This window comes from Hypanus sabinus, chromosome 3, assembly GCF_030144855.1.
Source record: "Hypanus sabinus isolate sHypSab1 chromosome 3, sHypSab1.hap1, whole genome shotgun sequence".
Taxonomy (NCBI): domain Eukaryota; kingdom Metazoa; phylum Chordata; class Chondrichthyes; order Myliobatiformes; family Dasyatidae; genus Hypanus; species Hypanus sabinus.
In genome coordinates this window covers 158,377,230-158,403,283 of record NC_082708.1, presented here as the reverse complement: position 1 = coordinate 158,403,283, position 26,054 = coordinate 158,377,230, and the positions used below count along the sequence as shown (strand labels likewise).

At 41.1% G+C, this 26,054-nt stretch overlaps 1 protein-coding gene across 2 annotated transcripts in view; it reads left to right on the top strand.

The window, feature by feature from the left end:
* stpg2 (sperm-tail PG-rich repeat containing 2) overlaps positions 1-26,054 on the top strand; it is a 591,496-nt gene that overhangs the window by 209,543 nt on the left and 355,899 nt on the right. For both annotated transcript variants that reach the window (XM_059965434.1, XM_059965433.1), the window contains exon 6: positions 281-389. In XM_059965434.1, the coding sequence (XP_059821417.1) occupies positions 281-389 (109 nt within the window). The remainder of the gene's footprint in view (positions 1-280; positions 390-26,054) is intronic.

The following is a 26,054-nucleotide window of genomic DNA, read 5'->3' as shown; positions in this document are numbered from 1 at the left end:
AGGAGAAACTTATTTATTCAGAGGCCAATGAGTATGTCGAGCCTACTCCTACATGAGAATAGTTTGAAGGGAAAATATTAAATAACTTAAAGCAAACATGATAAATTCATGATGGAGGAATATATAGGGTGAAAAATGAAGGGTATAAGGTCTCATGTGGTGTATTTTCATGGATGTCTGGCTATCTTGCAATGTACATTCTTTCTAATTCAGTAGAGTATATAGAGAGGAAGGAACCATACAAACTTAATCTAAGTATTTGTCCTGTTCTCTGCTTTAGGGAGAGTACCCTTAATTATGAAAACATTAACATGAAGCATATTGATCAAAAACGAGAGTCTAATGTGCCCCGATATATTGACGCAGTTGTACAAGATGAGGAAAAGAAGGTAAAAGAAAATTATTGAGAAACTGTTCCATTTCTTCGTTATTCCTTTGTGTTGCTGTGTTATCTTGATTCTGCTTGTCCTTCTGAGTCTGTTCGGGAACAGCTTGAATAAGTAACATGATCCTGCCTGTCACTGAACAACCAAATACAATTTGTCATTTTTATTGCTGGTATTTATTTCACAAAAGTGATGAATTCCGATAGTCTTTTCCTAGTCCTGACCTTGTAGATGGTGGACAGCCTTTGGGGTGCCAGTCTTCCCATGACATGAAATAATAAATCTGGGTACTGTGCATTATGCCCATTAACAGTTGGTTAAGATGGGCGATTGTGTCAGTTTCAGAGCAAGTGCATGCCCTTCCTGCTCCAGGTGTTAACAGCTAAGGGCAAGAATAATTGAAAACATCGGGCGATCAGATAACACAGCCATTTCTACACCTGGGCTGCCGATATTAAGGGCATTAGGGTTAGGCTTCTTATTCGAGGTGGAGTTTGGTCGAGGACACTGTTGAAGTAACAATCTTTAAATTTACTGATTTCAAGAATGAGGTCAAGAATATACTGAGTAAAGAGATCACATGTGTACTCTTATTATTTACTATCTCAATAAAACTAATGTTATTATCAATCTTTATAAACCGTATAAGGGTTGTATTATTCAAGTACATGTTACAAATGTGTTACGATAACTCTGTGTGTGTGTGTGTGTGTGTGTATTTATGTATGTGCATGTGTATGTTAGTGTATTTGTGATTCTCTGTGTATCTCTGCAGACTCTAGTAGGAAAGTAAAACTTCCTGGAACCTTTCCAATGATTATATGTTAATCATTTCTCCTGCTTTATTAACAAATGCCCTGGATCCTGAGGCATCACATTAAGTCATTCATCACTCTCAATTCTGAACCTTAAGCAGAGTAATGTAGGGTGGAAGTCTGGAAATGAAAGTAAGAAATGAAAGCTTGAAAGACGAGCAACTACATAAAAATTCTCCCTGTGTCTTCCTCACCAGAAAACTACAAATTTAATCCAATAGCCACTTAACCATTAAATGCTGACATATATCATCCAGCCAAGCCTGCTATGTTCATGGGAGTAGTATTCAAAATGCATGTGGTGTATTTGTATGTATTTGAGTAAAGAAGTCAGAGTTATCAAATGAATATACAGTATACAAGGTGTGATCTAACTTTTTGTTTGAGTTAGAACTACAGTCTGAAGTTTCTAACTTATTTTAAAAGTAGGACATACCACTGCTCCAGCACTGTTGAAAGTCAACCAGAAGATACATTATAATATGGTCTCAAATTACTTTAAGACTCAACCCTCCCTATCTCTGTAGTCTTTTTTGTCTATGTGTGCCTGGGACGTCTTTGAGGTGAAATGCTTCCCTCTTGGTGATAACGTTGTCACATACTGTACTTGGGTACTAAGCTCTAGAATTGTGGCCTCTTGTCATTTGATGGTGTTCCACATGGAAACTATCTTGTAAAGTTTTGGACTGGCCTTTCACTACTGGGGACACTTGATAGCACCGTTGAATGTTCATGATAGAGCTGGAAGTTGTTTGATCCATTATATCTGTACCCATTGACAAAAAAATGCATCCAAATTCCACCTTGTAGCACAAGCGTCTGCAGGTCATAATTCTCCGAGTGCACATCAAGGGGCTGTTTAAATGTGCTGAGGGTTCCCTCCTCTACCATCTTATCATACATTGAGTTCTAGAACCTTGCTTACACAAGCTTCTTTCTCATCCAACTTTTCTACTAATGATTTTAACGTAATATTCAGTGAAATAAACCCTTTTTATTTACTCTGTCAAGGCACTTCAGAATTCTATACAGCTTAATTTAGTACTCCCTTAACCTCTGGTGCTCCAAAGTTATGCCTGCTCACCCTGTTCTTCCTCATATCTATTATTTTCCTAGTCCTAGCCTTGTAGGTGGTGGACGGTCTTTCGGGTGTCAGGAAGTGTGCTACTCAGAATCAGGTTTATTATCACTGTCATATACTATGAAATTTGTTTTTAGTGACAGCAGTAGATAAAAGATATTATTAATTATAATATGATATATACAAAAATTAAATAAATAGTGCAAAAAGAGAGCCAAGAAAAGTGAGGAAGTGCTGATGAGTTCATTGTCCGTTTAACTGTTCCTAAAATGAGTGTGCGCCCTTCAGCTGCTGATCTTGTCCCTGATGGTAGCAATGAGAAGTGGACATGTCTTGGGTGGTGGGAGTCCTTTGTGATGGAAGCCACCTTTTTGAGGCATCGCCTAATGAAGGTGTCCTTGATGTTGAAGACGCTAGTGCCTATGATGAAACTGCACTACAGTTTACCCAGCCTCTGCCCTACCCTTATAACCAATGTATTTAGTCATGATGTGATAGGGAGATTCAGCACAGAAACAGGCTCTTCAGCCCTCTGAGTCTTCATTGCTTCACTAGTCCCATTTGTTTCAAATTCTCCCCACACTCTCATCAGTTCTCCTCAGTTTTCACCACTTGCATACGGTACACACTGGTGGCAAGGGGTGAGTAACCTTCCAACCCACATCTTTGGGATGTGAGAAGCATATTGGAGCACCCGAGGGGAACCTACATGGTAGAGGGAAAACTTGTGAACATCACATAATCGGTAGCTGAAGTCAGGATTAAACCCTGGTCACTAATGTTGTGTGTCAGCATCTCTATCAGCTGTGTCACTAGGCTGCAGTGTGGGTTATGTGGCTTGTCCTTTCAAATTTCTGGTCAAGAGTGACCCTCAGAATCTTTATGTGGGAGGGCTTGACATGAAGTGCTTGGACTCTCAGTGCCTGGTCTTTTTTGGTATGGATGTCACTTCCGCTGATCCCGCCAGTCACTGGATCTTGTTTTGAGCAAGTTGGCTGCATGGTGTCTACAGCACAGCAGGGACAACATTTTAGAAATATTTGATTGGCTGTGAAGTGCTAGTTGGTTTCCTAGAAAGTAACAAGTTGTACGGCAAATGCTTTTTCTAAAATGGATCAATTAGATGTCACTGGCTGTATCAACAAATTGAGCTTTGGTCTGGGGTAAGCAACAGAGCAAGAGATATGTATAACACCTTTCACTACATCCGGTAGCTTTTTACAGTGAAGTGAAACAATGCTTGTTGAAATGTCAATGTGACCGTGCTATAAGAAATGCATCAAGCAATTTGAATAGAATCTGTTGCCACAAATAGCATTGGTAATTGTTTTTTTATCGTCACATGCACGTTCAGGCAGATTGTTCCAAAACACAAGTACACTGAGCGAGTACCAAGGGGAAAGCAATAACTGAATATAGAGTGGAGTGCTGCAGTTACGTAGGAAGTCCAGTGCAGACAGACACATAAGGACCAAGGGTTGTGAGAAGGCACAGTGCTGTGCTGTCTGTGGAGACCTGTTGTCCTGCTGTGTTTCCAACATCACAAGACTAGCCATGAAGTACGGTGCTGTACAAAAGCCTCAGGCACATATACCCATACCAGGGCGTCTGAGACTTTTGCACAGTGCTGTAGTCTTTTATCGTATTGCACTGTACTGCTGCCGCCACAAAAACAAAAGTCATGACCTATGTGAGTGATGATGAACCTGATTCTGTTGTGGCACTCTATTGAGGAATGGGAATAAAAAGTGAGGCAGGGAGCGGGAAATCACGGTTGAGAAAGTGGGAAGGGAGAGGGGAGGGAGTGAGAAGCATCAGAGAGACATTCTATTATGATTAATAATCCAGTCGTTTGGGATCAAATGACTTCGTCTCGTGTCTCAGGAAAGGGTTGGTCTGCGCTCACTCCACCTCCTTCCCCTGGCACTCCTCTGCTACCCTTCCTGTGGGGCTGCACCATTACCATTCCCAACATCCTTTGCTCCCACCAGATTCACAAACTTGCTGGCCACTCCACATTGACATATATAGTAATGTACAAAGGCTAAATATGTGTACCTGAGGCTTTTGTACAGAACTGTAGATTGAGAGATCAAGAGTTCATCTTTGTCATGTAAGGGTCTTACAGTATAGAAATTGCCTTTCCATAGCATCCTTGATTTAATGTTGGTAGGTTGGTAAATTTACTTATTAAGGTCATATGTATTGAGGTACAGTGAAAAGATTTATGTTGCATGCCATCCATATAGACCATTTCATTACAGCAATAGATTGAAGTCATACCAGGGAAAACAATACCAGAATGCAGAATGGTGTTCCTGTTCCAGAGAAAGTGCAGTGCAGGCAGACAGGAAGGTGTATGACCATAACGAGGTAGACTGTGAGGTCAAGAGTCCACCTTCTTGTACTGGGGGACAGTTCAATAGTTTTATAACTGCAGGAGAGAAGTTGTCCTTGAGCTTGGTGGTGCAAGCACTCAGCCTGTTGTATGTTCCAGCTGATGGGCGAGGGGAGAAGAGAGAATATTGGGGGTGGGTGAAGTCTGTGATTAAACTAGCTGATAAATGTGGACAGAGTCCATGTGGGCAAGTAAATCTCATCCTAAAGAGGCCACCTCAGGCAGTGCAGCGATCCCTCAGAGCTGCTTGGCACAACTGATGAGATAATTTGTTCTCAAGCTTGTGGAGTGAGAACTGGACCCACGACACTCTGTTTCAAAGGCAAACTCCCACCACAGCTGCTTTATTCAGGCAGAAAATAATAATTAGGCTATAAAACCACTGACTGAAGACCTTTTCAAGTTTATTAATATCTGTAAGATAAGGTGTTGGAGGACTACACAATCAGAAACACGATATCTTCTAATGAGCCATCATCATACTAAAGAGACCTCAGTGACTTATCCTCCCACACACTCTAATTTGTTTAATGAGTGTGATTTATACAAAATACTTAGGTTGATTTTGATCTAAATGTCTGTGCCACTTTAGGTTATATTTCATAAGTGTAGAAAAGAATCGACATTGGTTACCATTATTTTCAAACAGATCAATTAATCTTCAAATTGAAAATTTATCTGATGTAATTTTTGCTGCCATTGTGAATGTTAGAGTTTTTTGCTTTGCTTTGGCAGGCACTGAAACTGAATATGGGATAATCATGAAGCGCTCGAATCCTGGAGATCTTTTTGAGAATTTACAAACACCAATAGCCCCAGGAACTTTATCCTGCTCAGCCATGCCCTCAGATCCTTCCATCTGCTTGCTGCTCCTGTCACTGCCAACTTCTCCAAACCTACAACTCTCTCTGAGATCTCTGCATGCCTCCAGTCTGGCCTCATGCATATCCCAGATTTACAAAGGCCTGTCATTAGCTGTTTCCCGTTGGAGGCTGGTTTCAAAGCTCTGACCTTAAGTCTGAATTTGGTTTGATCTTTTAAGCTAGATGTCAAATCAGAGAGCCCTACAGCACAGAAACAGGTCCTTTAATCCACAATGTCTATGCTGATCATCAAGTACCTACCCTCATTAGTTATGCAAATGTATTTATTTACTGAGATTGTAAATCTATATACTTCAATTAAAAATTGCTTAACTGAAATAAACACATAATCAGAACGGACACAATAAAAATATTTAGTCATTCAGTCATGCTGATGGCTGACATTATCTGCCAGATCTTCATTCAGTGACTGCCATTTTACCCCTAGGATTTGTAGTTGTTCATTTAGTTTTAGATGTGAACAGTTCAGAAAATTATTGGGAGCAGGTATATCAGACCAGTCCTTAGTCTTTGGCAGTTCACTTATTCTGACCAGTGTACAACTGGGTACTTCAGGGGAATATCAATGTTGTGGTACTATAACCATGGTACAGATTGATAGAGTGATGCAGCATGGAAACAGGCTCTTTAGGCTCTTTAGTCCATCATAATGACCAAGTTGTCTAACCGAGTCAGTCCCATTTGCCTGCATTTGACCCGTATCCCTCTAAACTAGGGGTTTCCAGTCTGGGGTCCACGGACCCCTTGCTTAATGTTATTGGTTCATGGCATAAAAAAGGTTGGGAAGTCAAAACCTTTCTTATCCATGTACTTGTTCAAATGTATAAATGTCAAAATTGTGCTCATCTCTATCACTCCCTGTGACAGCTTGTTCCATATGTTCTATAAACCTGGGCTCTGTTTTAGACTCCTCTACCCTGGCAAAAAGACTAACCATTTACGTTATCTATGCTCCTCATGATTTTATAAACCTTTATCAGGTTTTCCTCAGCATCCGATACTGTCCCAGCCTGTCTACTTCCTGTAACCCAAGCCCTCCAGTCCTGGTACCATCCTTGTAATAAATCATTTTTGCCCCCTATCTGGTATGAGGGAGTGACTGTGTTACTGGATGGTATTTTGTTCCAGTCCACAAAACTCAGATTTCCTGTACTCTGAATTTAGTGCAAAGTCTCATAACAGTATCGGTATTACCATTTGTTCTGAATGTTCACCTGCACCCTGGTTAGTGCTTAGTAAAGCACTGTTCATGTTCGTGCTCTTAGTCCTCCAGTATGAACACTCACATATCGCTCAGTGGCCACACTATTAGGTACATACCTGCTGTGAGGCAAAAAAAGCACAACAGCATCTTTTCCACCTCAAGTGACTGAAGAAGTTTGGCAAGAGTCCCCCAAATCATCAATACCTTCTACAGGGGCACTATTGAGAACATCCTGACTGGCTGTATCACCACCTGGTATGGGAAATGCACCAACCTTGATCACTGGGCACTGCAGAAAGTGGTACGGACAGGGCAGCCCAGGGCATCAGTTGATGTGAACTTCCCTTCACTGGGGATATTTTACAGCAGCAGGTGCAGAAAGAAGGCCTGGAAGATCATTGGGGAAACCAGTCATCCCAACCATAAACTGTTTCAGCTGCTTCTGTTTAGCAAATGGTACCAGAGCATTAAAGCCAGGACCAACAGGCTACGGGACAGCTTCTTCCTACAAGCCATTAGTCTTTTAAATCCATGTCAGTACATTGCGACAGAGTTATAACGCAAAGAGTTTTACTCCTTCACGTTGTGGGATGGATGTAAGATCTAAATAAATTCAATTCAATTCAACCCACCTGTACACCTGATTGTTAATGTGAATATCTAATCAGCTAACCACGTGGCAGCAACTCAACGCATAAAAGCACGCAGACATGGTCAAGAGGTTCAGTTGTGGTTCAGACCAAATATACAGAATGGGGAGCAAATGCAATCTAAGTGACTTTGCCCGTTGAATGATTGTTGCTGTCAGACAGGGTGGTTTGAGTATCTTAGAAACAACTGATCTCCTGGGGTTTTCACGCACAACATCTGTAGAGCTTACAGGGACTGGTGCCAAAAAAAAATGTATGAGCAGCATTTCTGTGGGTGAAAATGCCTTGAGAGAGGCCAGGGGAGAATGGCCAGATTGGGTCAAGTTGACAGGAAGGCACCAGTAACTCAAATAACCATATGTTAGAACAGAGGCGTGTAGAACATCTCTGAAGGCACATCACATTGAATGGGCTACAGCCCCGGAAAACCATGAACATGCACTCAGCGGCCAGTTAATTCGGCACTACCCGTACCTGACTGCATGTAACCCTCTACATCAAAAGCAAGAAGGAATAGGATAAAGTGAGAGAAAGTAATTTGAAAGGGGATCTGAGGGGAAAGTACTTATGTTGGTTTTTGGAAAGTGTTGCCAGAGGAGGTGGTGGAATCAGGCAGCTGTGATGTTCAAGAGACACTTATACAGTCACTTAAATAGGCAAATTGTAGAAGGGTTTAGACCTCATGCAGGCCAGTGGAATATGTGTAGAAGGGCACAAAATTGGGATGGACACGGTGGGCCAAAGGGTCAGTTTCTGCCCTGTACGACTCTATCATTTCTATGACTCTCTACTAATCTCATTTACCAACTCTTGATTTATAGCCTATTCCACCTTTCCAGTTCTAGTCTTCAATGCCTCTGCCATGGGGAACTATTTCTTACTATCTACCATCTTTGTGCATCTCATAATTTACTTCCATCAAGACCTGCCTCAGCTTTCTCTGCTCCAAGGAAACTGATCCAGTCTCTCTTCATAACTGAAACATTAGGTCCCCTACACCAGATCCAGCACAATCATATCCTTCCTAGAATTACATTGTAAACTTGTCATCTAACATCTGCAGCTTCTTTCACTTTGTCTGTCCATTACTCTGTTGACCTAAATTAACTCTGGTTTAATCCAGTGCCTCAGTTTTACCATTCTCTGACACACTGTTGCATCACTTCAGGGGGTTGCCTCCCCTCCCCTCTGCAACCTTTTGAGCCCTTGATTGGAGCACACTAGAAATTAGTGTCAGTGCCGAGTTCTGAGGTATTTCCTGAACTTGCTGAGTTTAGGAGTTGGACGTTTTTCTTGTACCAGAGCTTCAAACCATTTGAATAGGATCCAGGACCTTCATTAAAAAGTAAAGTGAAGCTATCTTTTTTATAATCTGTTATTATTTTAAATTAATTTAATTGCAGTTAAATATGTTTCTAAATACTTCTTAGTTTTTCACTATTTTTAAAATAACTTAATTTTGAAAATGTTAAAAATGCACTTCAACAGTTTGCAGAGCAAACATGAGGAAATCTGCAGATGCTGGAAATTCAAACAACAACACACACAAAATGCTGGTGGAACACAGCAGGCTAGGCAGCATCTATAGGGAGAAGCGCTGTCGACGTTTCAGGCCGAGACCCTTCGTCAGGACTTACTGAAAGGAAAGATAGTAAGAGATTTGAAAGTAGTGGGGGGAGGGGGAAATGCAAAATGATAGGAGAAGACCGGAGGGGGTGGGATGAAGCTGAGAGCTGGAAAGGTGATTGGCGAAAGTGATACAGAGCTGGAGAAGGGAAAGGATCATGGGATGGGAGGCCTCAGGAGAAAGAAAGGAGGGGGTGGGGAGCACCAGAGGGAGATGGAGAACAGGCAAACAACTAAATATGTCAGGGATGGGGTAAGAAGGGGAGGAAGGGCATTAACGCAAGTTAGAGAAGTCAATGTTCATGCCATCAGGTTGGAGGCTACCCAGCCGGTATATATGGCTACACAGTTTGCAAATGTCTTTGACAATGGAAAATGCTTTCTGACAACACAAGCTGTCAAAAACCATCAGGCATTTCAGTTTCCATCACCTCTTGCTTAGTTGCCACTCAACCTCAGGTGGCTTTACATTGAGAGACGGTCGGCTACAGTAGCAACCCTGCCAGTCATTGGGAGCTGTGTGGCTTTAAAGGGTAAGTGGGGCTGTGGATTTAGTTCAGGGCATGAACATGAGGCAAGGACTTTCATGAACTCTCCTGCTACTGTAAACTTTTTCTGCAATCTGTTAGTATCCTTTAGGTGACGAGATCTATTATCTCTTTACTTAGCTTCCTCAGTGGTTAAAGCTTAATAGCTTAATAAAAAGTGAAAAAAAAATCTTTAATATCTTAAAGCATGCAGCAAAACTTCACCAGGCTGATTTGTGTGAAGTTGAAGTTTCGTGCTTTGAGGGACTGAGTAGACAAGGCTTCTATTCTCGAGATTAGAGAAGAATGAGAGGTGGCCTCATTGAATGGTACAAAGAGGGCTTGAGGGGTTGGACATAAGGAGATTATTTCCCTTGGGTGATTGGGTAAGGACTTTGGAACCAGAGGTCACGGTCTCGGAATAAAGATTGGCTGTTTAGGAGAACTACACTTGGAAGTTGGTGAATTTTTTTGGAATCCTTTATTATGGAAGGTACTGGGGGGGGGGGGCTCAGTCATTGAGTTAATTCAAAGCAGACTTCTGGAAATGAAAGGAATTAAGAGATAGCACAGGGCAATGTTGGTGAGGTATAGGAGTGGCCATATGTGATAACTAAGGGATATTCTTATCCCTTTTCTCCACGCTATCATAATATGTAAAATTATTGCAGATAATCTGCTGTATTTTGCTTTTGTACCACTGCAGTCAATGTTCCGTTTTTAAAGCCTGATGAATGTTTCTGTTTAACATTAAAGGTAGAAGAAACACTGAGAAGATGCTAAATTTGCAATGCATGGTACACTACCTGCATAGATGACAAAAAATTGATCCATTTGCTATATTAATGGTGCTGGTTATCGTTTGATGTTTTTTATCCCATCTGAACTGGAATAGTATATTGTCAGCATGAAAATAACTGCATGCTTTCTGACATAATTAAAGAAAGCCCTGTCATAATGTGGCAGTACTTCAATAGGTGGCAGTTTCAGGTTAAAATCTGCACAGTATTAAACCATGACAATTGAATAAAAAAAAGATTGCATTTTCCTTTTTGTTTCGCTCCTCATGGAAGTGCTTCTTGGTTGAAAGTAATTTATGTGCTCCAATTTAAAGCAACACAACCTGAAGAACTGTGATGTTATTGTATTTCAATGGCAACGATTTTTCTAAATGGTGGTGCATAACTTGACGGATTAGGAAACAAATTCCTGAGCAAGTAAAGCTGTTCAGACACCAGCGCTATTAACGTGTGTGAAATAAGGCCACTGCACAACATTTGAAAGTCCATGTTTGCACAGATAAATATACATTTGCAACACAAACAGCTGCATATGAGAAGCTGTTTTGGCAATGGAAAATATTAGCTTATTGTTCTCTGATGGGCCTGTCTTGCTGCTTGTTTGTGAAGGATACAAATTTGTGTATAAATGTGAAAATTGGATTTTTGTTGGGTTTACCTACGTTTGGTACACCTGTCAGTCATAGAATCATATTGCATGAAAATAGGCTCTTCTACTCCGCTCACCCCCGCTGACATTGCCAGCGAACTAGTCCCATGAGCCAGTGCTCAGCCTCTCCTCTGCATGTACTTATTGAGATGTATTTTAAATATTGCTGATGTGCCCACCTCAACTACTATTTCTGGCATTTATTCCGAATACGCACCTTCCTTTATGGGAAGAAGCTGCCTCTGTTGATCTTTTCAAATCTCTTAAGTTTATGCCTTCTCAAGCACCTCCTCCCTGGGGAAAAGGACTATGTGCTTTCACCTTGTCTATGCCCCTCATGACCTTATGTACTTCTATCAGGTGAAACCTCGGTCTCCTATATTCCAGGGAGAAAAGCCCTTGTCTATGCCCCTCATGACCTTATGTACTTCTATTAGGTGAAACCTCTGTCTCCTGTATTCCAGGGAGTAAAGCTCTTGTCTATGCTACCTCTCCTTGTAACTCAGGTCACCAAGTTCAGGCAACTTCCTGGTTTCTGCACACTTTCTGTTTTAATAGAATTATTTTTTATAACATGGTGACCAAATCTGTACATAATATTCTAAGTGCAGCTGTAGAAGAGTCTTAAGATGGCAATATAACTTCTGAACCTTTATATTCAATGTGCTGACTGATGAAAACCTGGGTGCCAGAAACCTTCGTCACCACCCCATTTACCTGCGACACGGTGTTCAGCAAACTATGTACTTTGTCTCCTGGATCACTCTGTTACACACCACTCTCCAGGACCATTCTATTCACTGTACTTCCTACCTTGGCTTGGTTGTCCAAAATACAATACCTCACATTTATTTGGATTGAAAACCATTTACCCACATACTTAGCTAATCAAGATTTTGCCCATGTACCTGGCTAATCAAGATAGCCAATCAAGAATACTGGGTCTATGATATTATTCATTGTCTTGTTTCCAGAAAACCAAGAGGAAATAAATAGCTAACTTTATTTTGTAATTGAGTTCAGTCACAAAATCAAAATGAAGCTTTTCTGGTTTGAAATGTATTAAGTTAACTTCATTATTGCAATATGATATATAATTTATTTTGGCTTGTTTTAAGACTCTTTCAAATCCATCTCTTGTTCTTACAATCCAACTTGAATGCCCTTGATATGCCAATCTCATTACAGAGAAAATAATTAATAAAAATTTCCTTGGTGGTTCTGTTATATCACATTCTTTTTCAACTCTATTCCCAGCTGTGACACCAAGCTATAGATTTGGAATTACAGTATTAATGATTAAAAGAGAAATTAATCTCACGGTATTGATTTGATATCCTTTGCATAAAACTTGCAAATTACTGTATTTAGTAGAAGAAAATTTCACATTTGGTCTTCCTAGAACTTTTCAAAATGTATATGTTTGTTTCACTTCCTTCCCAGGTGAGTGTATTTTCACTTAAAGTTATCTAGTGCTTTGAATAGAGCTCAGCTAAGAATACACTTTTCCTCCCCAAGGCAAAGCCATGGAATATTAGGCATACACAAAAAATAAAGAAGTTCAAAGTTTCAAAGTATATTTATTAAGGAAGTGGGTGTACAGTATGCCACTGTGAGATTCATCTTGCTGCAGACAACCACGGAGCAAAGAAACACCATTGAAACACACACAAATGCTGGAGAAACTCAGCAGGCCAGGCAGCATCTATGGAAAAGAGTATTGTGGCAGTTTCGGCCTGAAACGTTGACAATATTCTTCTCTGGATGCTGTCTGGCCTGCTGAGTTCATCCAGCATTTTGTGTGTGTTGCTTGGATTTCCCGCATCTGCAGATTTTCTCTTGCTTGTGATTGAAACACCATAGAACCTGTTTAGAAGAAAACACCACACAACAAAGGTCACGAAACACCCAACAAATCACGCAAACAGCAAAAAGCAAGCAAATAACACAAGGAACATTAAACATTAAACTGCTTAGTCCCCAAAATAGTCCAGGAGCCACAGCCGCCAAGATAGGCAGTTCAGTGCTGTGTCGGTGGTTGCAGGCCACACCCACAGAGCCAGTTCCATGCCGAAGCACCTTAATCAAAACGCGCAAATAGTAAAAAAGAACAAAATACAAAAACACATGGAACATGAAGAGACCTCAAAGTGAGTCCACAGCCATGGAGTGCATTCAGTGCTGAAAATGTTATATGTCAAACCACTGAAAATGAGTACAAAGGATGACCTAAGGAGGAATACTGTATAAAAATGATGTGAGGTGTTTTCTCTTCTGTGCCTGCTAGGTCAACTGGTTTGTAGTATCTACAGCTTCCTGTTTTCTCCCCTCTTTTTTGCCGCCAAATTTACTTTTCAAATAGTAGGGTCACATTTATAATTCTCTAATTTGCAGGAGCTGCTCCATTATCTTCAGAATTGCAGGAAATGATAGTTAATGCAATGATTAATATCATTTTATAAGCTTACTGCTTCAGTTGTGTTGGCGCATGGCCGAGTGGTTAAGGCGTTGGTCTAGTGATCTGAAGGTCGCTAGTTCAAGCCTCAGTTGAGGTAGCGTGTTGTGTCCTTGAGCAAGGCACTTAACCACACATTGCTCTGCGACGACACCGGTGTCAAGCAGTATCGGCCCTTGCCCTTCCCTTGGACAACATCGGTGGCGTGGAGAGGGGAGACTTGTAGCACTGGCAACTGCTGGTCTCCCATACAACCTTGCTCAGGCCTGCGCCCTGGAAACTTTCCAAGGTGCAAATCCATGGTTTCTTGAGACTAACGGATGCTTATTGTTACTCCTTCAGTACTCTGGAATGTAGTGTAAATGATCGGGTTACCATTTTTAACAGTCAAGCAGAGCTTTTCATTTCTCCAGCATTATTTTCTCACTAATTTTCTTTAGTTCCTCACTTTTGTTGGATTACTGAATCCCTTATGATACTGGAAAGTTAATTGTGAAGAGAGAACAAGATATTTGTTTAATTATCCTGTAATTTCCTTGTTCTTTATTATTATGGGTGGCACAATAGTGTAACAATATTACAGTGCCATGACGTGGGTTCCACTCTGCTGCTGTCTGTAAGAAGTTTGAATGTTCTCCCCATGACTGCGTGGGCTTCCTCGAGGTGCTCAGGTCTCGTCCCACTTTCCAAAGATGTATGGTTTGGTAGGTTAATTGGTGATTTGGATGTTACTGAGCAGTGTAGGCTCATTGCTGTATCTCTAAATAAACAAATTAAAAATAAATTGTCATGTTTCCGAAAGAGGTCTTCATTCACTTGACCACTAATCTTTTTCCTCTCATATTTTGCTTATTTTTTCATATTTTTTTGCTCTCATATTGTATTTTTGACCTTATCCATTTTTTAACTCCTTTTGCTGTAGTCTAAACTGCTCCTAAATCCTCTGGTTAGTATTTCAGTTAGTAATCTTAAAAAGAATCCTCTCAGATCTCATACTGTCCTTGACTTTTTTAGACGCAATTTGTATATTTAAACAGGCAGAACTGTGTAATGTTATTAGTGCCTGTTCTAAAAGTACCTCTGCTTTATGAGTCATAAAGTCGTATAGCGTGGAATCAGAGCCAAGATGCCCAACCGGTCCAAACAGACCAAATGCCCCATTGAAGCCAGTCATGTTTTCTGGCATTTTGGCGTAAGTCTTCTAAAACTTCCCTATCTATGTAGTTATCCAACTGTCTTTTAAATGTTGTTTTTGTACCTGTCTCGACATCATCTTCTGGCAGGTCATTCAACTTACCTATCACCTTTTGTGTAAAAAAAAAACTGTTACCCCTCAGGTTCCTATTTATTCTTTCACTTTTTGACTTAAGCCTCCAGTTCTTGATTTATCAACCTGGGGGAAAAGATTGAGCGCATTCACTTAATTTATGTCTCTCATGATTTTAGACATCTCTATAAGATTATCAAAGATTTCTACACTCTGAGAAATAAAGTCACAGCATATACAATCTCCCCCTAAATCTCAGGCCCTCAAGTCCTGGCAAAATCCTTGTAAATCCTTTCTGTACTCTTAAGTTTAATAACATCTTTCCTATAGCAGTACCCAAACTTGACAGCATAAACTACCCATGAATGATGTGAAATAGGTAAAGCTGACTTCAAGTAGTTGAACATGGAACTTAGGCACAAAGAATACAGCACAGGAACAAGCCCTCCAGCTCATCCTGTCTGCTGAAATTGGCAAATCAGCCTAAATCTCTTCTGCTTGTACACGATCTATATCCCACTGTTCCTCACATATTCATGTGTCTTTCTAAGAACCTCTTAACTGCCACTATTTTATCTGCTTCTGTCACTTCACCCATTAGCTCACTCCAAACACCAAATAAAAATCTTGCTTCACATATCCTTTAAACTTTCCCCCTCTTGTCTTAAATGCATGGAAGAAACTGTAGAGAGCTGTGGACACGGCACAGCACATCAAGGAAACCAAGGTCCATGGACTCTGTCTACAATTCTCACTGCACTGTTAAAGCAGCGGACACAATCAAACACCCCTTCCACCTGGACATTCTCGCTTCTCCCCTCTCCCACAGGTTAAAAGATACTAAAACGTGAAAGGACATCAGGCTCAAAGATAGCTCTGCACCACAGTTACAAGACTACTAAGCAGTCCCATTGTACAATGAGATGGAGTCTTGACTTCGCAAACTCATTATGGCCTTGCACCTTATTGTCAGCCTGCACTGCACTTTCTCTGTAACGGTAACTCTTTATTCTCCACTCTGTTATTGTTTTCCTTTATACTACCTCAGTGCACTGATGTGATAAAATGATCTGTCTGGCTGGCATGCAAAATGATTATTCTCTTGCTGATAGCTTAGACACTTCACAATTTGGTAAGCACATGACAAAGAGGGAAGTAACCCAGCTATGATCGATCCACATAACTCACTTTACTAACCATTTGTATATTGATTAAGATTATCTTTATTTGCCACATGCGCATTGAAACATCCAGTGAAATGTATCATTTCTGTCAATGATCAATGCAATCTGAGGGCAGCCCACAAGTGTCACCATGCTTCTGGCACCAGTGAAGCTTGCCCATAACTTACTAACCATAACTGTACGTCTTTCAAATGTGGGAGGAAACTGGAGCACCCAGAGGAATCACACACAGTCACAAAGAGAATGTACAAACTCCATACAGACAATGGTGGGAATTGAACCTGGATCACCGGCACTTGCGCAGCATCATTCTATTGTCAGCGGGTTGGTTTTTTCGTTGATGGATATGTGTGTCAAGTTGGATTGCGGTGAAAGTGCTGCCACTGTACTGTTAGCAAGGGATTTCCAAGCTTATGATCCAGGAACAGGACAACTCTGTAGGATGATGTATAATTTAGAGAGGGACCTGGAATAACAATCTTCTCATCTTCCTGCTGCCCATGGAGTTTTATGTAGGTAAAAGGGTGGCAGAGTAGCAAGACTAGTACACGGCTCCAGTGAGCAGATTCGGTCCTGGCTTCAGACCCAGTCTGTGTGGAGTTTGGGTGTTCTCCCTTTGACCATGTGGGTTTCTCCCTGGGGTGCTCTGGTTTCCTCCCATACCTCAAAGGTATTCAGGTTGGGAGGTTAATTGGCTGCCGTAAATAACCCTTCTTGTTTAGGTGAGGAGTAGAACCTAGTGGGAGCTGATGGGAGTGCAGGAAGTACGAAATGGGATCAGAGGAGTAACTGGTGGTTGATGGTTGGCACAGACCTGAAGGGCTGAAGGGCCAGTTTCTATATGAAATGATTCTACACTCTAAAGAATTCTTGTTTGGAATTTTCTTAGCCCTAAGTTGAATACCATTGATCCCCTTAGAGTTAAATTGGAGAATGGGCAGAATGTGTGTTAAAATTCATTTGGGCTCAACCAAAGGCTCAAACAAAATCTTTCCAAAATACTGTCTCACTGTCAATGTTAGCTAATAAGCAGCCACAGTTGTTTTGTATAATGGGGAGACATTAAAGGTGTGTAAATGTTCCCAAACGTGTTGTTGAAATGCATAGTGAAATGGAGTTCTTACTGTAACAAACTTATAGCTGCTGTTGCTTTACCCAGTTATTTAGTTCAGTCAAGTAACTACATTGTGTCTTGATACAAGGTGCAAGAGCATTGGATTATTAGCATTAATTAATTGCATGGACATGTATATTTTGCTGACAGTGCCAACAAATAAGCTTAGTCCCTTCCTACCTATATCCATGACACTTCTCATGCCCTCACTCTCATCAGTAGCTTTCAATACCCTGTCTTTGTCTGCCTCATTTTCACCGTGGATCTTCAGTCCCTATACACCTTCATCCCCCATAAGGAGGCCTCAGAGCTCTCTGCTTCTTTCTTGATAAAAGAACCAACTAGTTCCCCTCCATCTCCACCACCCTCCTCCATCTGGCAAAACTGGTTCTCACCCTCAAGAATTTTTCCTTTGGCTCCTCTCACTTTCTCCAAACTCAAAAGGTAGCCATAGACACCCATAAGGGTCCCAGTTATGCCTGTCTCTTTGTTGGCTACACAGAATAGTTGATGTTCGAAGCCTTCCCTGCTGATACTCCATAACTCCTTCTCAGTGCTGAAGAATGGTCTCGGCCTGCAACATCGAATGTTTAATCATTTCCACAGATGCTGCCTGATCTGCTGAGTTCCTCCAGCACTTTGTGTGTGTTGCTTCAGATATCCAACATTTGCAGACCGTTTCATGTTTAAGCTTAGTATATTTTGTTTATACTGATGAATTGTAGCTTTCCAACCAGACCATTTTATAATTTGCAATTCTTTATTAGCCAGTTTGTGGAATTCTTCAGCATAAGCAGCTGCGAAGGCCAAGTCTTTATGTATATTTAAGGCAGAGGTTGATAGATTCTTGATTGGTCAGGGTATGAAGGGATACAGGGAGAAGGCAGGAGATTGTGGCTGAGAGGAAAAATTGATCAACCATGATGAAATGGTGGAGCAGACTAGATGGGCCAAAATGGCCTAATTCTGCTCCCATATCTTATGATCTTGTGATCTAATGAAGAATAAAGTGTTATAGTTACAGAGAAAGTGCAGTGCAGCAGACAGTATGTTCTATGTTAATAGAAATTGATAGGTATCTCTATATCATGGAAATTGAAGTTTATGGGGAAGGTGCAGGAAAGTAGCATTGAATGAGTGCCTCAGCAGACTTCAAGGGCCAAATGGTCATCTCCTGCTCCAAAGTGTTATGATCTTATGTTCAGTGTTGAAGGAAATACAAGACTAGTCTCTGCATAGTTTAATTGATCTCTTTTAGTCAGATTCCAGGAGTGGATGAACACATGAAGACCACAGAGCAGCTTGAACCAAGAGCCCCCCACACTGACTTGCTCTTCAGGAGAGTGGCAATTACAGCTTGAGTTATGGAAGTTCTTATCTGGCATCGAATTTAACAGCAAAAAAGAACCTTCTCCAAACCCGAAATCACAAGAAAACAAGAACACAAGGCAATAAGAGCAGCAATAGGCCTTCAGGCTTTTCCAGCCTGCCCACCATTTAATGTGATCATGATTGATCTATGCTGGGCTCAGCTCCTCTTCTGTACCAGTTCCCCATAACGTTCACTTAATCAACCATTCAAATATTTATCTAGTTGGGGTAGCACAGTAATGTAGCAGTTAGCACTAGACTTTACAGCACTGGCTAAAGGACTGAGGTTCAATTCCACCCGCTGTCTGTGAGGAGTTTGTACATTTACCTAATGACCATGTGGGTTTCTTACAGGCGCCTGGTTTCCCACATTCCAAAGACTCATAGTGAATATTGGGCATGCTGTGTTGGTGCTGGAAGCATGGTGACAGTTGTGAGCTGCCCAGCACAATCCTTACTGATTTAATTTGATGCAATTGATGCATTTCACTGTATATTTTGACAACTGTGACAAATTGTAGGGATTCCTTAATTCTGTTTGGCAGAATTCACACAGACTATTAAGGGTGAAGTTCACTGTAGTTGTTACATGTTACATTGCACATTATTGCATTTTGGGGAGGAGTATTTTCTCATATATATCTATCTATACACACACACACACACACACACACACACACACACACACACACACAAAATTTGTTTACAATAGTAATAAATTGTTCTTCGGAACTAATTACACCCGTGTCGATTTTTGTCAACACTTCTACAAAATAAAGTTAAACTTACAAATCTTTCCATTCACCTACATATATCCAATGATTTGGCCTGCACTATCTTCGGGGCAGAGAATTCCAGAGATTGACTACCCTCTGAGAGAGGAAATTTCAATGCACAAATCAGATTCACATGTCATTGGTTTTGCATTTAGAGAACCTTGAAGGTTATCTTCATCTGATTCTCTGAAGACATGGCTGATATATTTGCTGTGTTCAGTAATAACATTTCAGTTCCTCAACCGTACTCTCTCTCTTTCCTTAGTCAAATTTCTCAGCATGAGGAATTCTTTGCACATGTAATATGATTTAAACTGATCCGGTTTGTGACCATAATATGCTAATCAGTCCTGCCCTGTTAATTGTGTTAAAACTACTCATGGTCCAGGTGGAGTTTATTGTCATATTCATAAGTACATTTACGCAGAGGTACAATGGAAAACTTACATGCAACAGCATCATGGAATAACACCAGATACGCAACATGTATTAAACACAAATATAGAATTTTTTTAATCAGAAAGGATGCAATTAAAACAATGCAAAATGCTATTTTTAGTGCAAATTGATCATAGTGTTGCTAACAAGAGAAAATCTGAAGATGCTGGAAATCCAAGCAACATACAGAAAATGCTGGAGAAACTCAGCAGGCCAGGCAGCATCTGTGGAAAAAGAGTAAACAGTCGACCTTTGGGCTGAGACCCTTTAACAGGACTAGAGAAAAATGATGAAAAGTCAGGGTAAGAAGCTGAGGGGAGGGGTGAAGTAAAGAGTTGGGAAGTCGAGTGGTGAAAGAGATAAAGGGCTGGAGAAGAGGGAATCTGATCGGAGATTCTATCAGAAGGAGAGGACAGAAGGCCATGGAAGGAAGGGAAGGGGATGGGCTGATAAGAAGATAAGCTGAGAGAGGGAAATGGGAATGGAGAATGGTGAAGGAGAAGTGGAAGGCAATTACCAGAAGTTTGAGTAATCAATGATCACACCAGATGGAATTTATGGTGTTGTCAATTAATGGTGGGAAGAGATATAGTCCAGGTAGCTGTGAGAGTCGGTGGGATTATAAAAGGTATCAGTAGATAAGCTGTCTCTAGTGATAAAGACAGAGAGATTGAGAAAGGGGAGGGAGGAGTCGGAAATGGACTAGTTACAGTGTTACTATACTGAGGTAATGATTAGAATTATGCAGAATGTTTCAAGAACTGAATGGTCAAGGGGAAGTAGCTGTTTTTGAACCTGGTGACGTGGGACTTAAACTACCACTGGACTAGTGCTGTGCACCTTCTGCCTGATGGTTTCTGGAAGAAGATGGCATGGCCTGGATGGTAGGGATATTTGATGATAGATGCTGCCCTCTCGAACCAGTGCCTCATGTGGATACTGATTGTGGTGAACTATGTGCCTGTCGGGACACGCCCCTGCTGACTGCTCCTGTGGCTCCTTCCACAGGCCCCTGTATAAAGGAGACCTGCGGCCTGAAGATCGGCCTCAGTCTCCAGGACTCCTGGTTCCTTCTTCCAGTCAATAAAAGCCGATATCTCGCCTACGTCTCAGTGTGAGTTATTGATGGTGCATCACTGATGATTGGAGGGAGTGATGTGCCAATAATGTACTGGGCTGAGTCCACTCTCTCCACCTGCCTGTCCATTTGAATGACCATATCATCCTTCAACAGTATAATCACTAGAAGTTTGTTAGAGTGCTTGGTGACACACTGAGCCTCTTTTAAGAACTTTCATTTGCAGTGGTGTGGTTAAAGGGTTATCTCTGGTCATTTGCTCTTGATCAAAACCTTTTACTTTTTCTGTATAATTTATCTATCTAATCGGCAACACTTTTCACCCTTCTTGTGCCTTGTTTATCCTAACCATGTAGATTATTACCTGGCATGTCCAACTGATGACAGGCTTCATCATAAAACACTTGATCTCAATACTATTGGTTCCAGATCTAAGTAGCACTTTGTTGCAGTTGATGTAAATTGCTGCAGTATAAATTTATTCATTTGACAGTCTCAGCATTGACTCAGTGATGCTGAAAGTATTGCAGGGGAAGGAAATATAAACTAAAAGTGGTGGAGAAACTCACCGGCACATTGGAGACTGTCAGCTTAGAACATTGCGTCTAGTTCTGGTTCCCCATTACAGGACTGGATGTGAAGACATAAAAATAAAGAGTACAAAGTTGACTGGATAAGATGGTAGAAGCTAAATGGAGACATTAGACAAATTTATGTTTTTTTTCACTGGAGCATCAAAGGCTGAGGGAAGAGGTGTTCGAAGTTCATAAAATTATGAATGTTATTGATAGGGTAGGCAGCTAAAATCTTCTTGTCAGGGTAGAAATGGGGAGAAACAGTTAGCACTCGCACTATTAAAACACCCGTGACTTGGGTTCAATTCCACTACGTCTGTAAGGAGTTTGCACGTTCTTCTTGTGACCATGTGGGTTTCCTCTGGGGGCTCTAGTTTCTTCCCGCATTCCAAAGATGTATTGGTTCGTGGGTTAATTAGCCACATGGGTGTAATTGGGCGGCACAGGCTCATTGGGCTGGAAGAGCCTTTTTACTATGTTGTATCTCTAAAAAATGACAGATGTTAGTTAGATGACATGTGTTTAAGGTGAGGGGCCAAGTTTTTTTTACACAGAGAGTGGCGGGTGCCTGGAATGAGTTGCCAGGAGTAGTGGTGGAAGCAAATTCGATATTGGCATTTAAGAGGCTTTTAGATAGATACGTGAATATGCAAGGATGGAGGGATATGGATCATGTGCAGGCAAAAGAGATTGAGTTTAATTTTGTGTCATATTCAGTACAGACATGGTGGATCAAAGGATCTGTTCCTTTGCTATACTGTTCTATGTTGTAAGAGTGGGAAAAAAGTTAAAATAAGATGTGGGGAAGAATGTGTGGGGTAAGAATAAAAGGGTAAAAAGCACTGAATAAGGAAAGCGATAAGAGGAAAGGGCTTGGGAATGGATCAAGTACAGGAATAGAAGCTGGGTTCAGTGTGCAGCTCCATCCAGCTCCTCAGTTGTATTTAAAGTTTTACAAATTTGACAACTGTTACAGTGCCTTTTCTTTTTCTCTCCCTTTCTCTGCATCTCAAAACTATTTATATTCATTCACTTGAGATGCTTACTCTACCTTGCATTGTCACTGTGAGGTAATATTTTGGAGACATTGGTTAGAGGTGCCAATCTCCTATGTAGAGATGAGGCTAGAGCTCTAGTGCTGTGGGGAGGGGGGGGGAGGGGAGAGGAGAGAGAGAGAGAGAGAGAGAGAGAGAGAGAGAGAGAGAGAATGAGAGAGAGAGAGAGAGAGAGAGAGAATGAGAGAGAGAGAGAATGAGAGAGAGAGAGAGAGAGAGAGAGAGTTGCACAGCACCTTCGATGTCGTAACTTCAGGGCAGTTAAGCAACACTCAGGAGCAAGGAGAGACAAGCGAATGTGAGATTTATCAGAGGGTCAATTTATTACTGAATTTTTTCCAAGGGTCAATGGGATAATTGCTTTTCCTTGAAATTCTATCAAGGGACCTCTGCGCTATTGGTAGCATGTTCAGGAGGCATTGCCATATGAAGGCAGCACCCATCATCAAATATCCCATTCAGGCCATGTCACCTTCTCGCAGCTTCCACCAAGTGGGAGGTACTGAACCTGAAGTGCCACACAAAACAGTACCTTCCATCCGACCTGCCAGTTCTTGAATCAACCCTAACCACTTGCACTAAATTAACCTTTCCTTTTTCTCTTGTTCTGAAAAAAATGGTATTTCATACATAATTTATGGTTTTCTAGTGAGTGCTGCTTATCTGATGCTATGTGTCTGTGATGCAGCTGGAAGTACATTTTTCACTACACCTGTACTCACATGTACTTCTGCGTATGACAATAAACTAGACTTTGACTTTGCACTCTTCCATTTCAGCCTCCTGCACATCCATTTTGTTCAGGGTACCAAGTCATTACTGCATGGGTACCTATCCTGGAAGTCCATTGCAAATTGGTTGCAAGCAGCTGTACCCTGCTGTAGCTCCTTGCAAAATCATAACACACAGGCTCCAGCTATCATAATGCCAGCGGGTTGTAATTTCACTGATCCAGGCTGCCAACTAACTTGTGACTTGGTGGACATATGTAAGTTAATTTGAGTTGAGTGCACAGGCGCAGTAAGGGACACGTGCACTGAAAATCTTACCTGCAGCAGCATCAAAGGTAGGTACAGACAACATGAACTATAAGTGATCAATAAAGTGAATAGAGTGAGAAAAAAAGACAAAACCTTTGTGTAAAAACAATGTCAGAAACAAGTCCATGGTAGTGGAAGTGATGGTCTATAGTATTCCATTGCTGAGGTTGGATCAGAATTGTGCAGGTTGGTTCAACCAGATGTTTGGAGGAAAGTTGTTTCTGAACCTTGGTGGTGTGGGACTTCAGGCTCCTTATGCTAAGAGCAAGATGAGGGCATGACCCAGATGGTGAGGATAACCGATGATAGATCCCACCTTGAGGCAGTGATGGGGAGGGTAGTGATAGACTGGGCTGTGTCCACTTTGCTTTGTAGTCTCTTGCGTTCCTGTTAACTGGAGTTGTCATACCATGATGTAACCATGCAAACTTCCAATAGAGTGTCCTGCACTAACAGAAAATTTAAAAAAGGGCATTTGCTGGGAAAGGCACCAGAAAATGATGACTCACTGCAACCAGCTCTTTGCAGATCTGTTTATTACTTCTATTATAATCCTTCTTCCCTGTACGATTCTTCATTGTACTTGTGTGATGAAGTTCTCTGTATGGATGGCCTGCAAAGAAGTTTTCACTGTATCTCTGTACATGTGACACCAATAAACCAATTTACCAATCAAATAAAATCAGAAGGTACAGAAAGCACACAGCAGGTCAGGCAGCATCTGTGGAAGGAAAAAAAATCTAGGGCCTTTCTTCAGAACTCTGACGAAGATTTCTGGATCTAAATCTGTTGTCTGACTATCTCAGCATGTGTGTGTACATTCTATGCTCTGCTTAGATGGAATAGACAAAAAACTTTAAAATGTTTTGTATTTCAAAGTTCAAAGTAAACTTATTATCAAAGTACATATATGTCACCATGTGCAACCCTGAGATTCATTTTCTTGTGGGCATACTCTAAATCCATAATAACCATAATAGAATCAATGGAAGTCCACAGCAATGTGGGCATTCAATCAATGTGCAAAAGACAACAAATTGTGTAAATAGAAGAGGAAATAAATAATATAATAATGTTTTATTATTACTTATGTTTATTTATTATTATTAATAAGAAATAATAATAATTTATCAAACATAAATAAGCAATAAATAGTGAGAACATTAGATGAAGAGTCCTTGAAAGAGGACTTAGAGTCTACAGGACTAAGAGTCCATAGGTTGTGGGATCATTTCAATGATGGGGCAAGTGAAGTTGAGTGAAGTTATCCCCTTTGTTTCAAGATGGTTGAAGGGTAATAACTGTTCCAGAACCTGGTGGTGTGTGTCCTGAGGATGCTGTACCTTCTTTCTGATGGCGGCTGTGAGAAGAGAGCATGTCCTGGGTGGGGGTCCTTAATGATGGAGGCTGCTGTCCTGCGATAACGCTTTATGTAGATGTGATTGATGATTGGGAGGGCTTTACTCGTGATGGACTCGGCCAATTCCACTATTTTTATAGGATCTTCTGTTCAAGGGCATTGGTGTTTCCATACTGGGCTATGATGCAGCCAGTCAATATACAATCTACTACACATTCTTCACTACACATCTATAGAAGTTTTTCAAAATTTTAGATGCCATACTGAATCTTTGTACATGCAAGGAAGTAGAGGTGTTGCTGTGCTTTCTTCGTAATTGCACTTAACGTGCTGGGCCCAGGGTAGGTCCTCTGAAATCATAACTCTGAGGAATTTAAAGTTGCTGATCTTCTCCACCTCTGAACCCCCAATGAGGACTGGCGCGTGGACCTCTAGTTTCCTCCTCCTGAAGAAAATAATCTGCTCCTTGGTCTTTCTGAGATTAAGTAAGAGGTGGTTGTTATGACACCACTCAGCCAGATTTTCAATCTCCCTCTTATATGCTGATTCGTCACCATCTTTGATTCAGCCAGTGACAGTGGTGTCATCAGTAAACTTGAATATGGCTCTGGAGCTTTGCTTACCACACGTTTATGGATGTAAAACCAGTCGAACACGGGGCTAAGCACATAGCCTTGTGGTGCACTTTTGCCGATGGAAATGATGGAGGAGATGTTGTTGCCAATCCGAACTGACTGGGAGTCTACAAGTGGGGAATTTGAGGATTCAAGTAACCAAGGAGGTATTAAGGCCAAGGTCTTGAAGCTTATTGATTAGTTTTGAGGGAATGATGGTTTTGAATGCTGAGCTGGAGTTGATAAAGAGCATCCTTGCTGTCCAGATATTCCAGTTTTGAGTGAAGAGCTAATGAAATGGCATCTGCTGTGGACCTGTTGCTCCGGTAGGCAAATTGGAACAGATCCAAGCCACTTCTCAGGCAGGAGTTGATATGTTTCATCACTAACCTCTCAAAACACTTCATCACTGTTGATAAAAGTGCTACTGGATGAATTTGAAGGGTAATAAATTGCAGGGGTGTGGGACTCGATGGAGATACCTCTTGCCTCTCGCTGGCCTCATTATGTGTAGTATTATTTCACTTCCAAAAGAGTTATTTCATCCTCATCATAGAAACATAAAGAAGATGATAAAATCCTGATAGAATTTTTTTCTTAAATGTGAGAGGCATAGTTAGGGTATGGAGTTAAAATCTTTTTCCCGGGGTAGGATGTCAAATATCAGCGGACATGCATTTAAGGTGAGAAGGGGAAAGCTTGAAGGA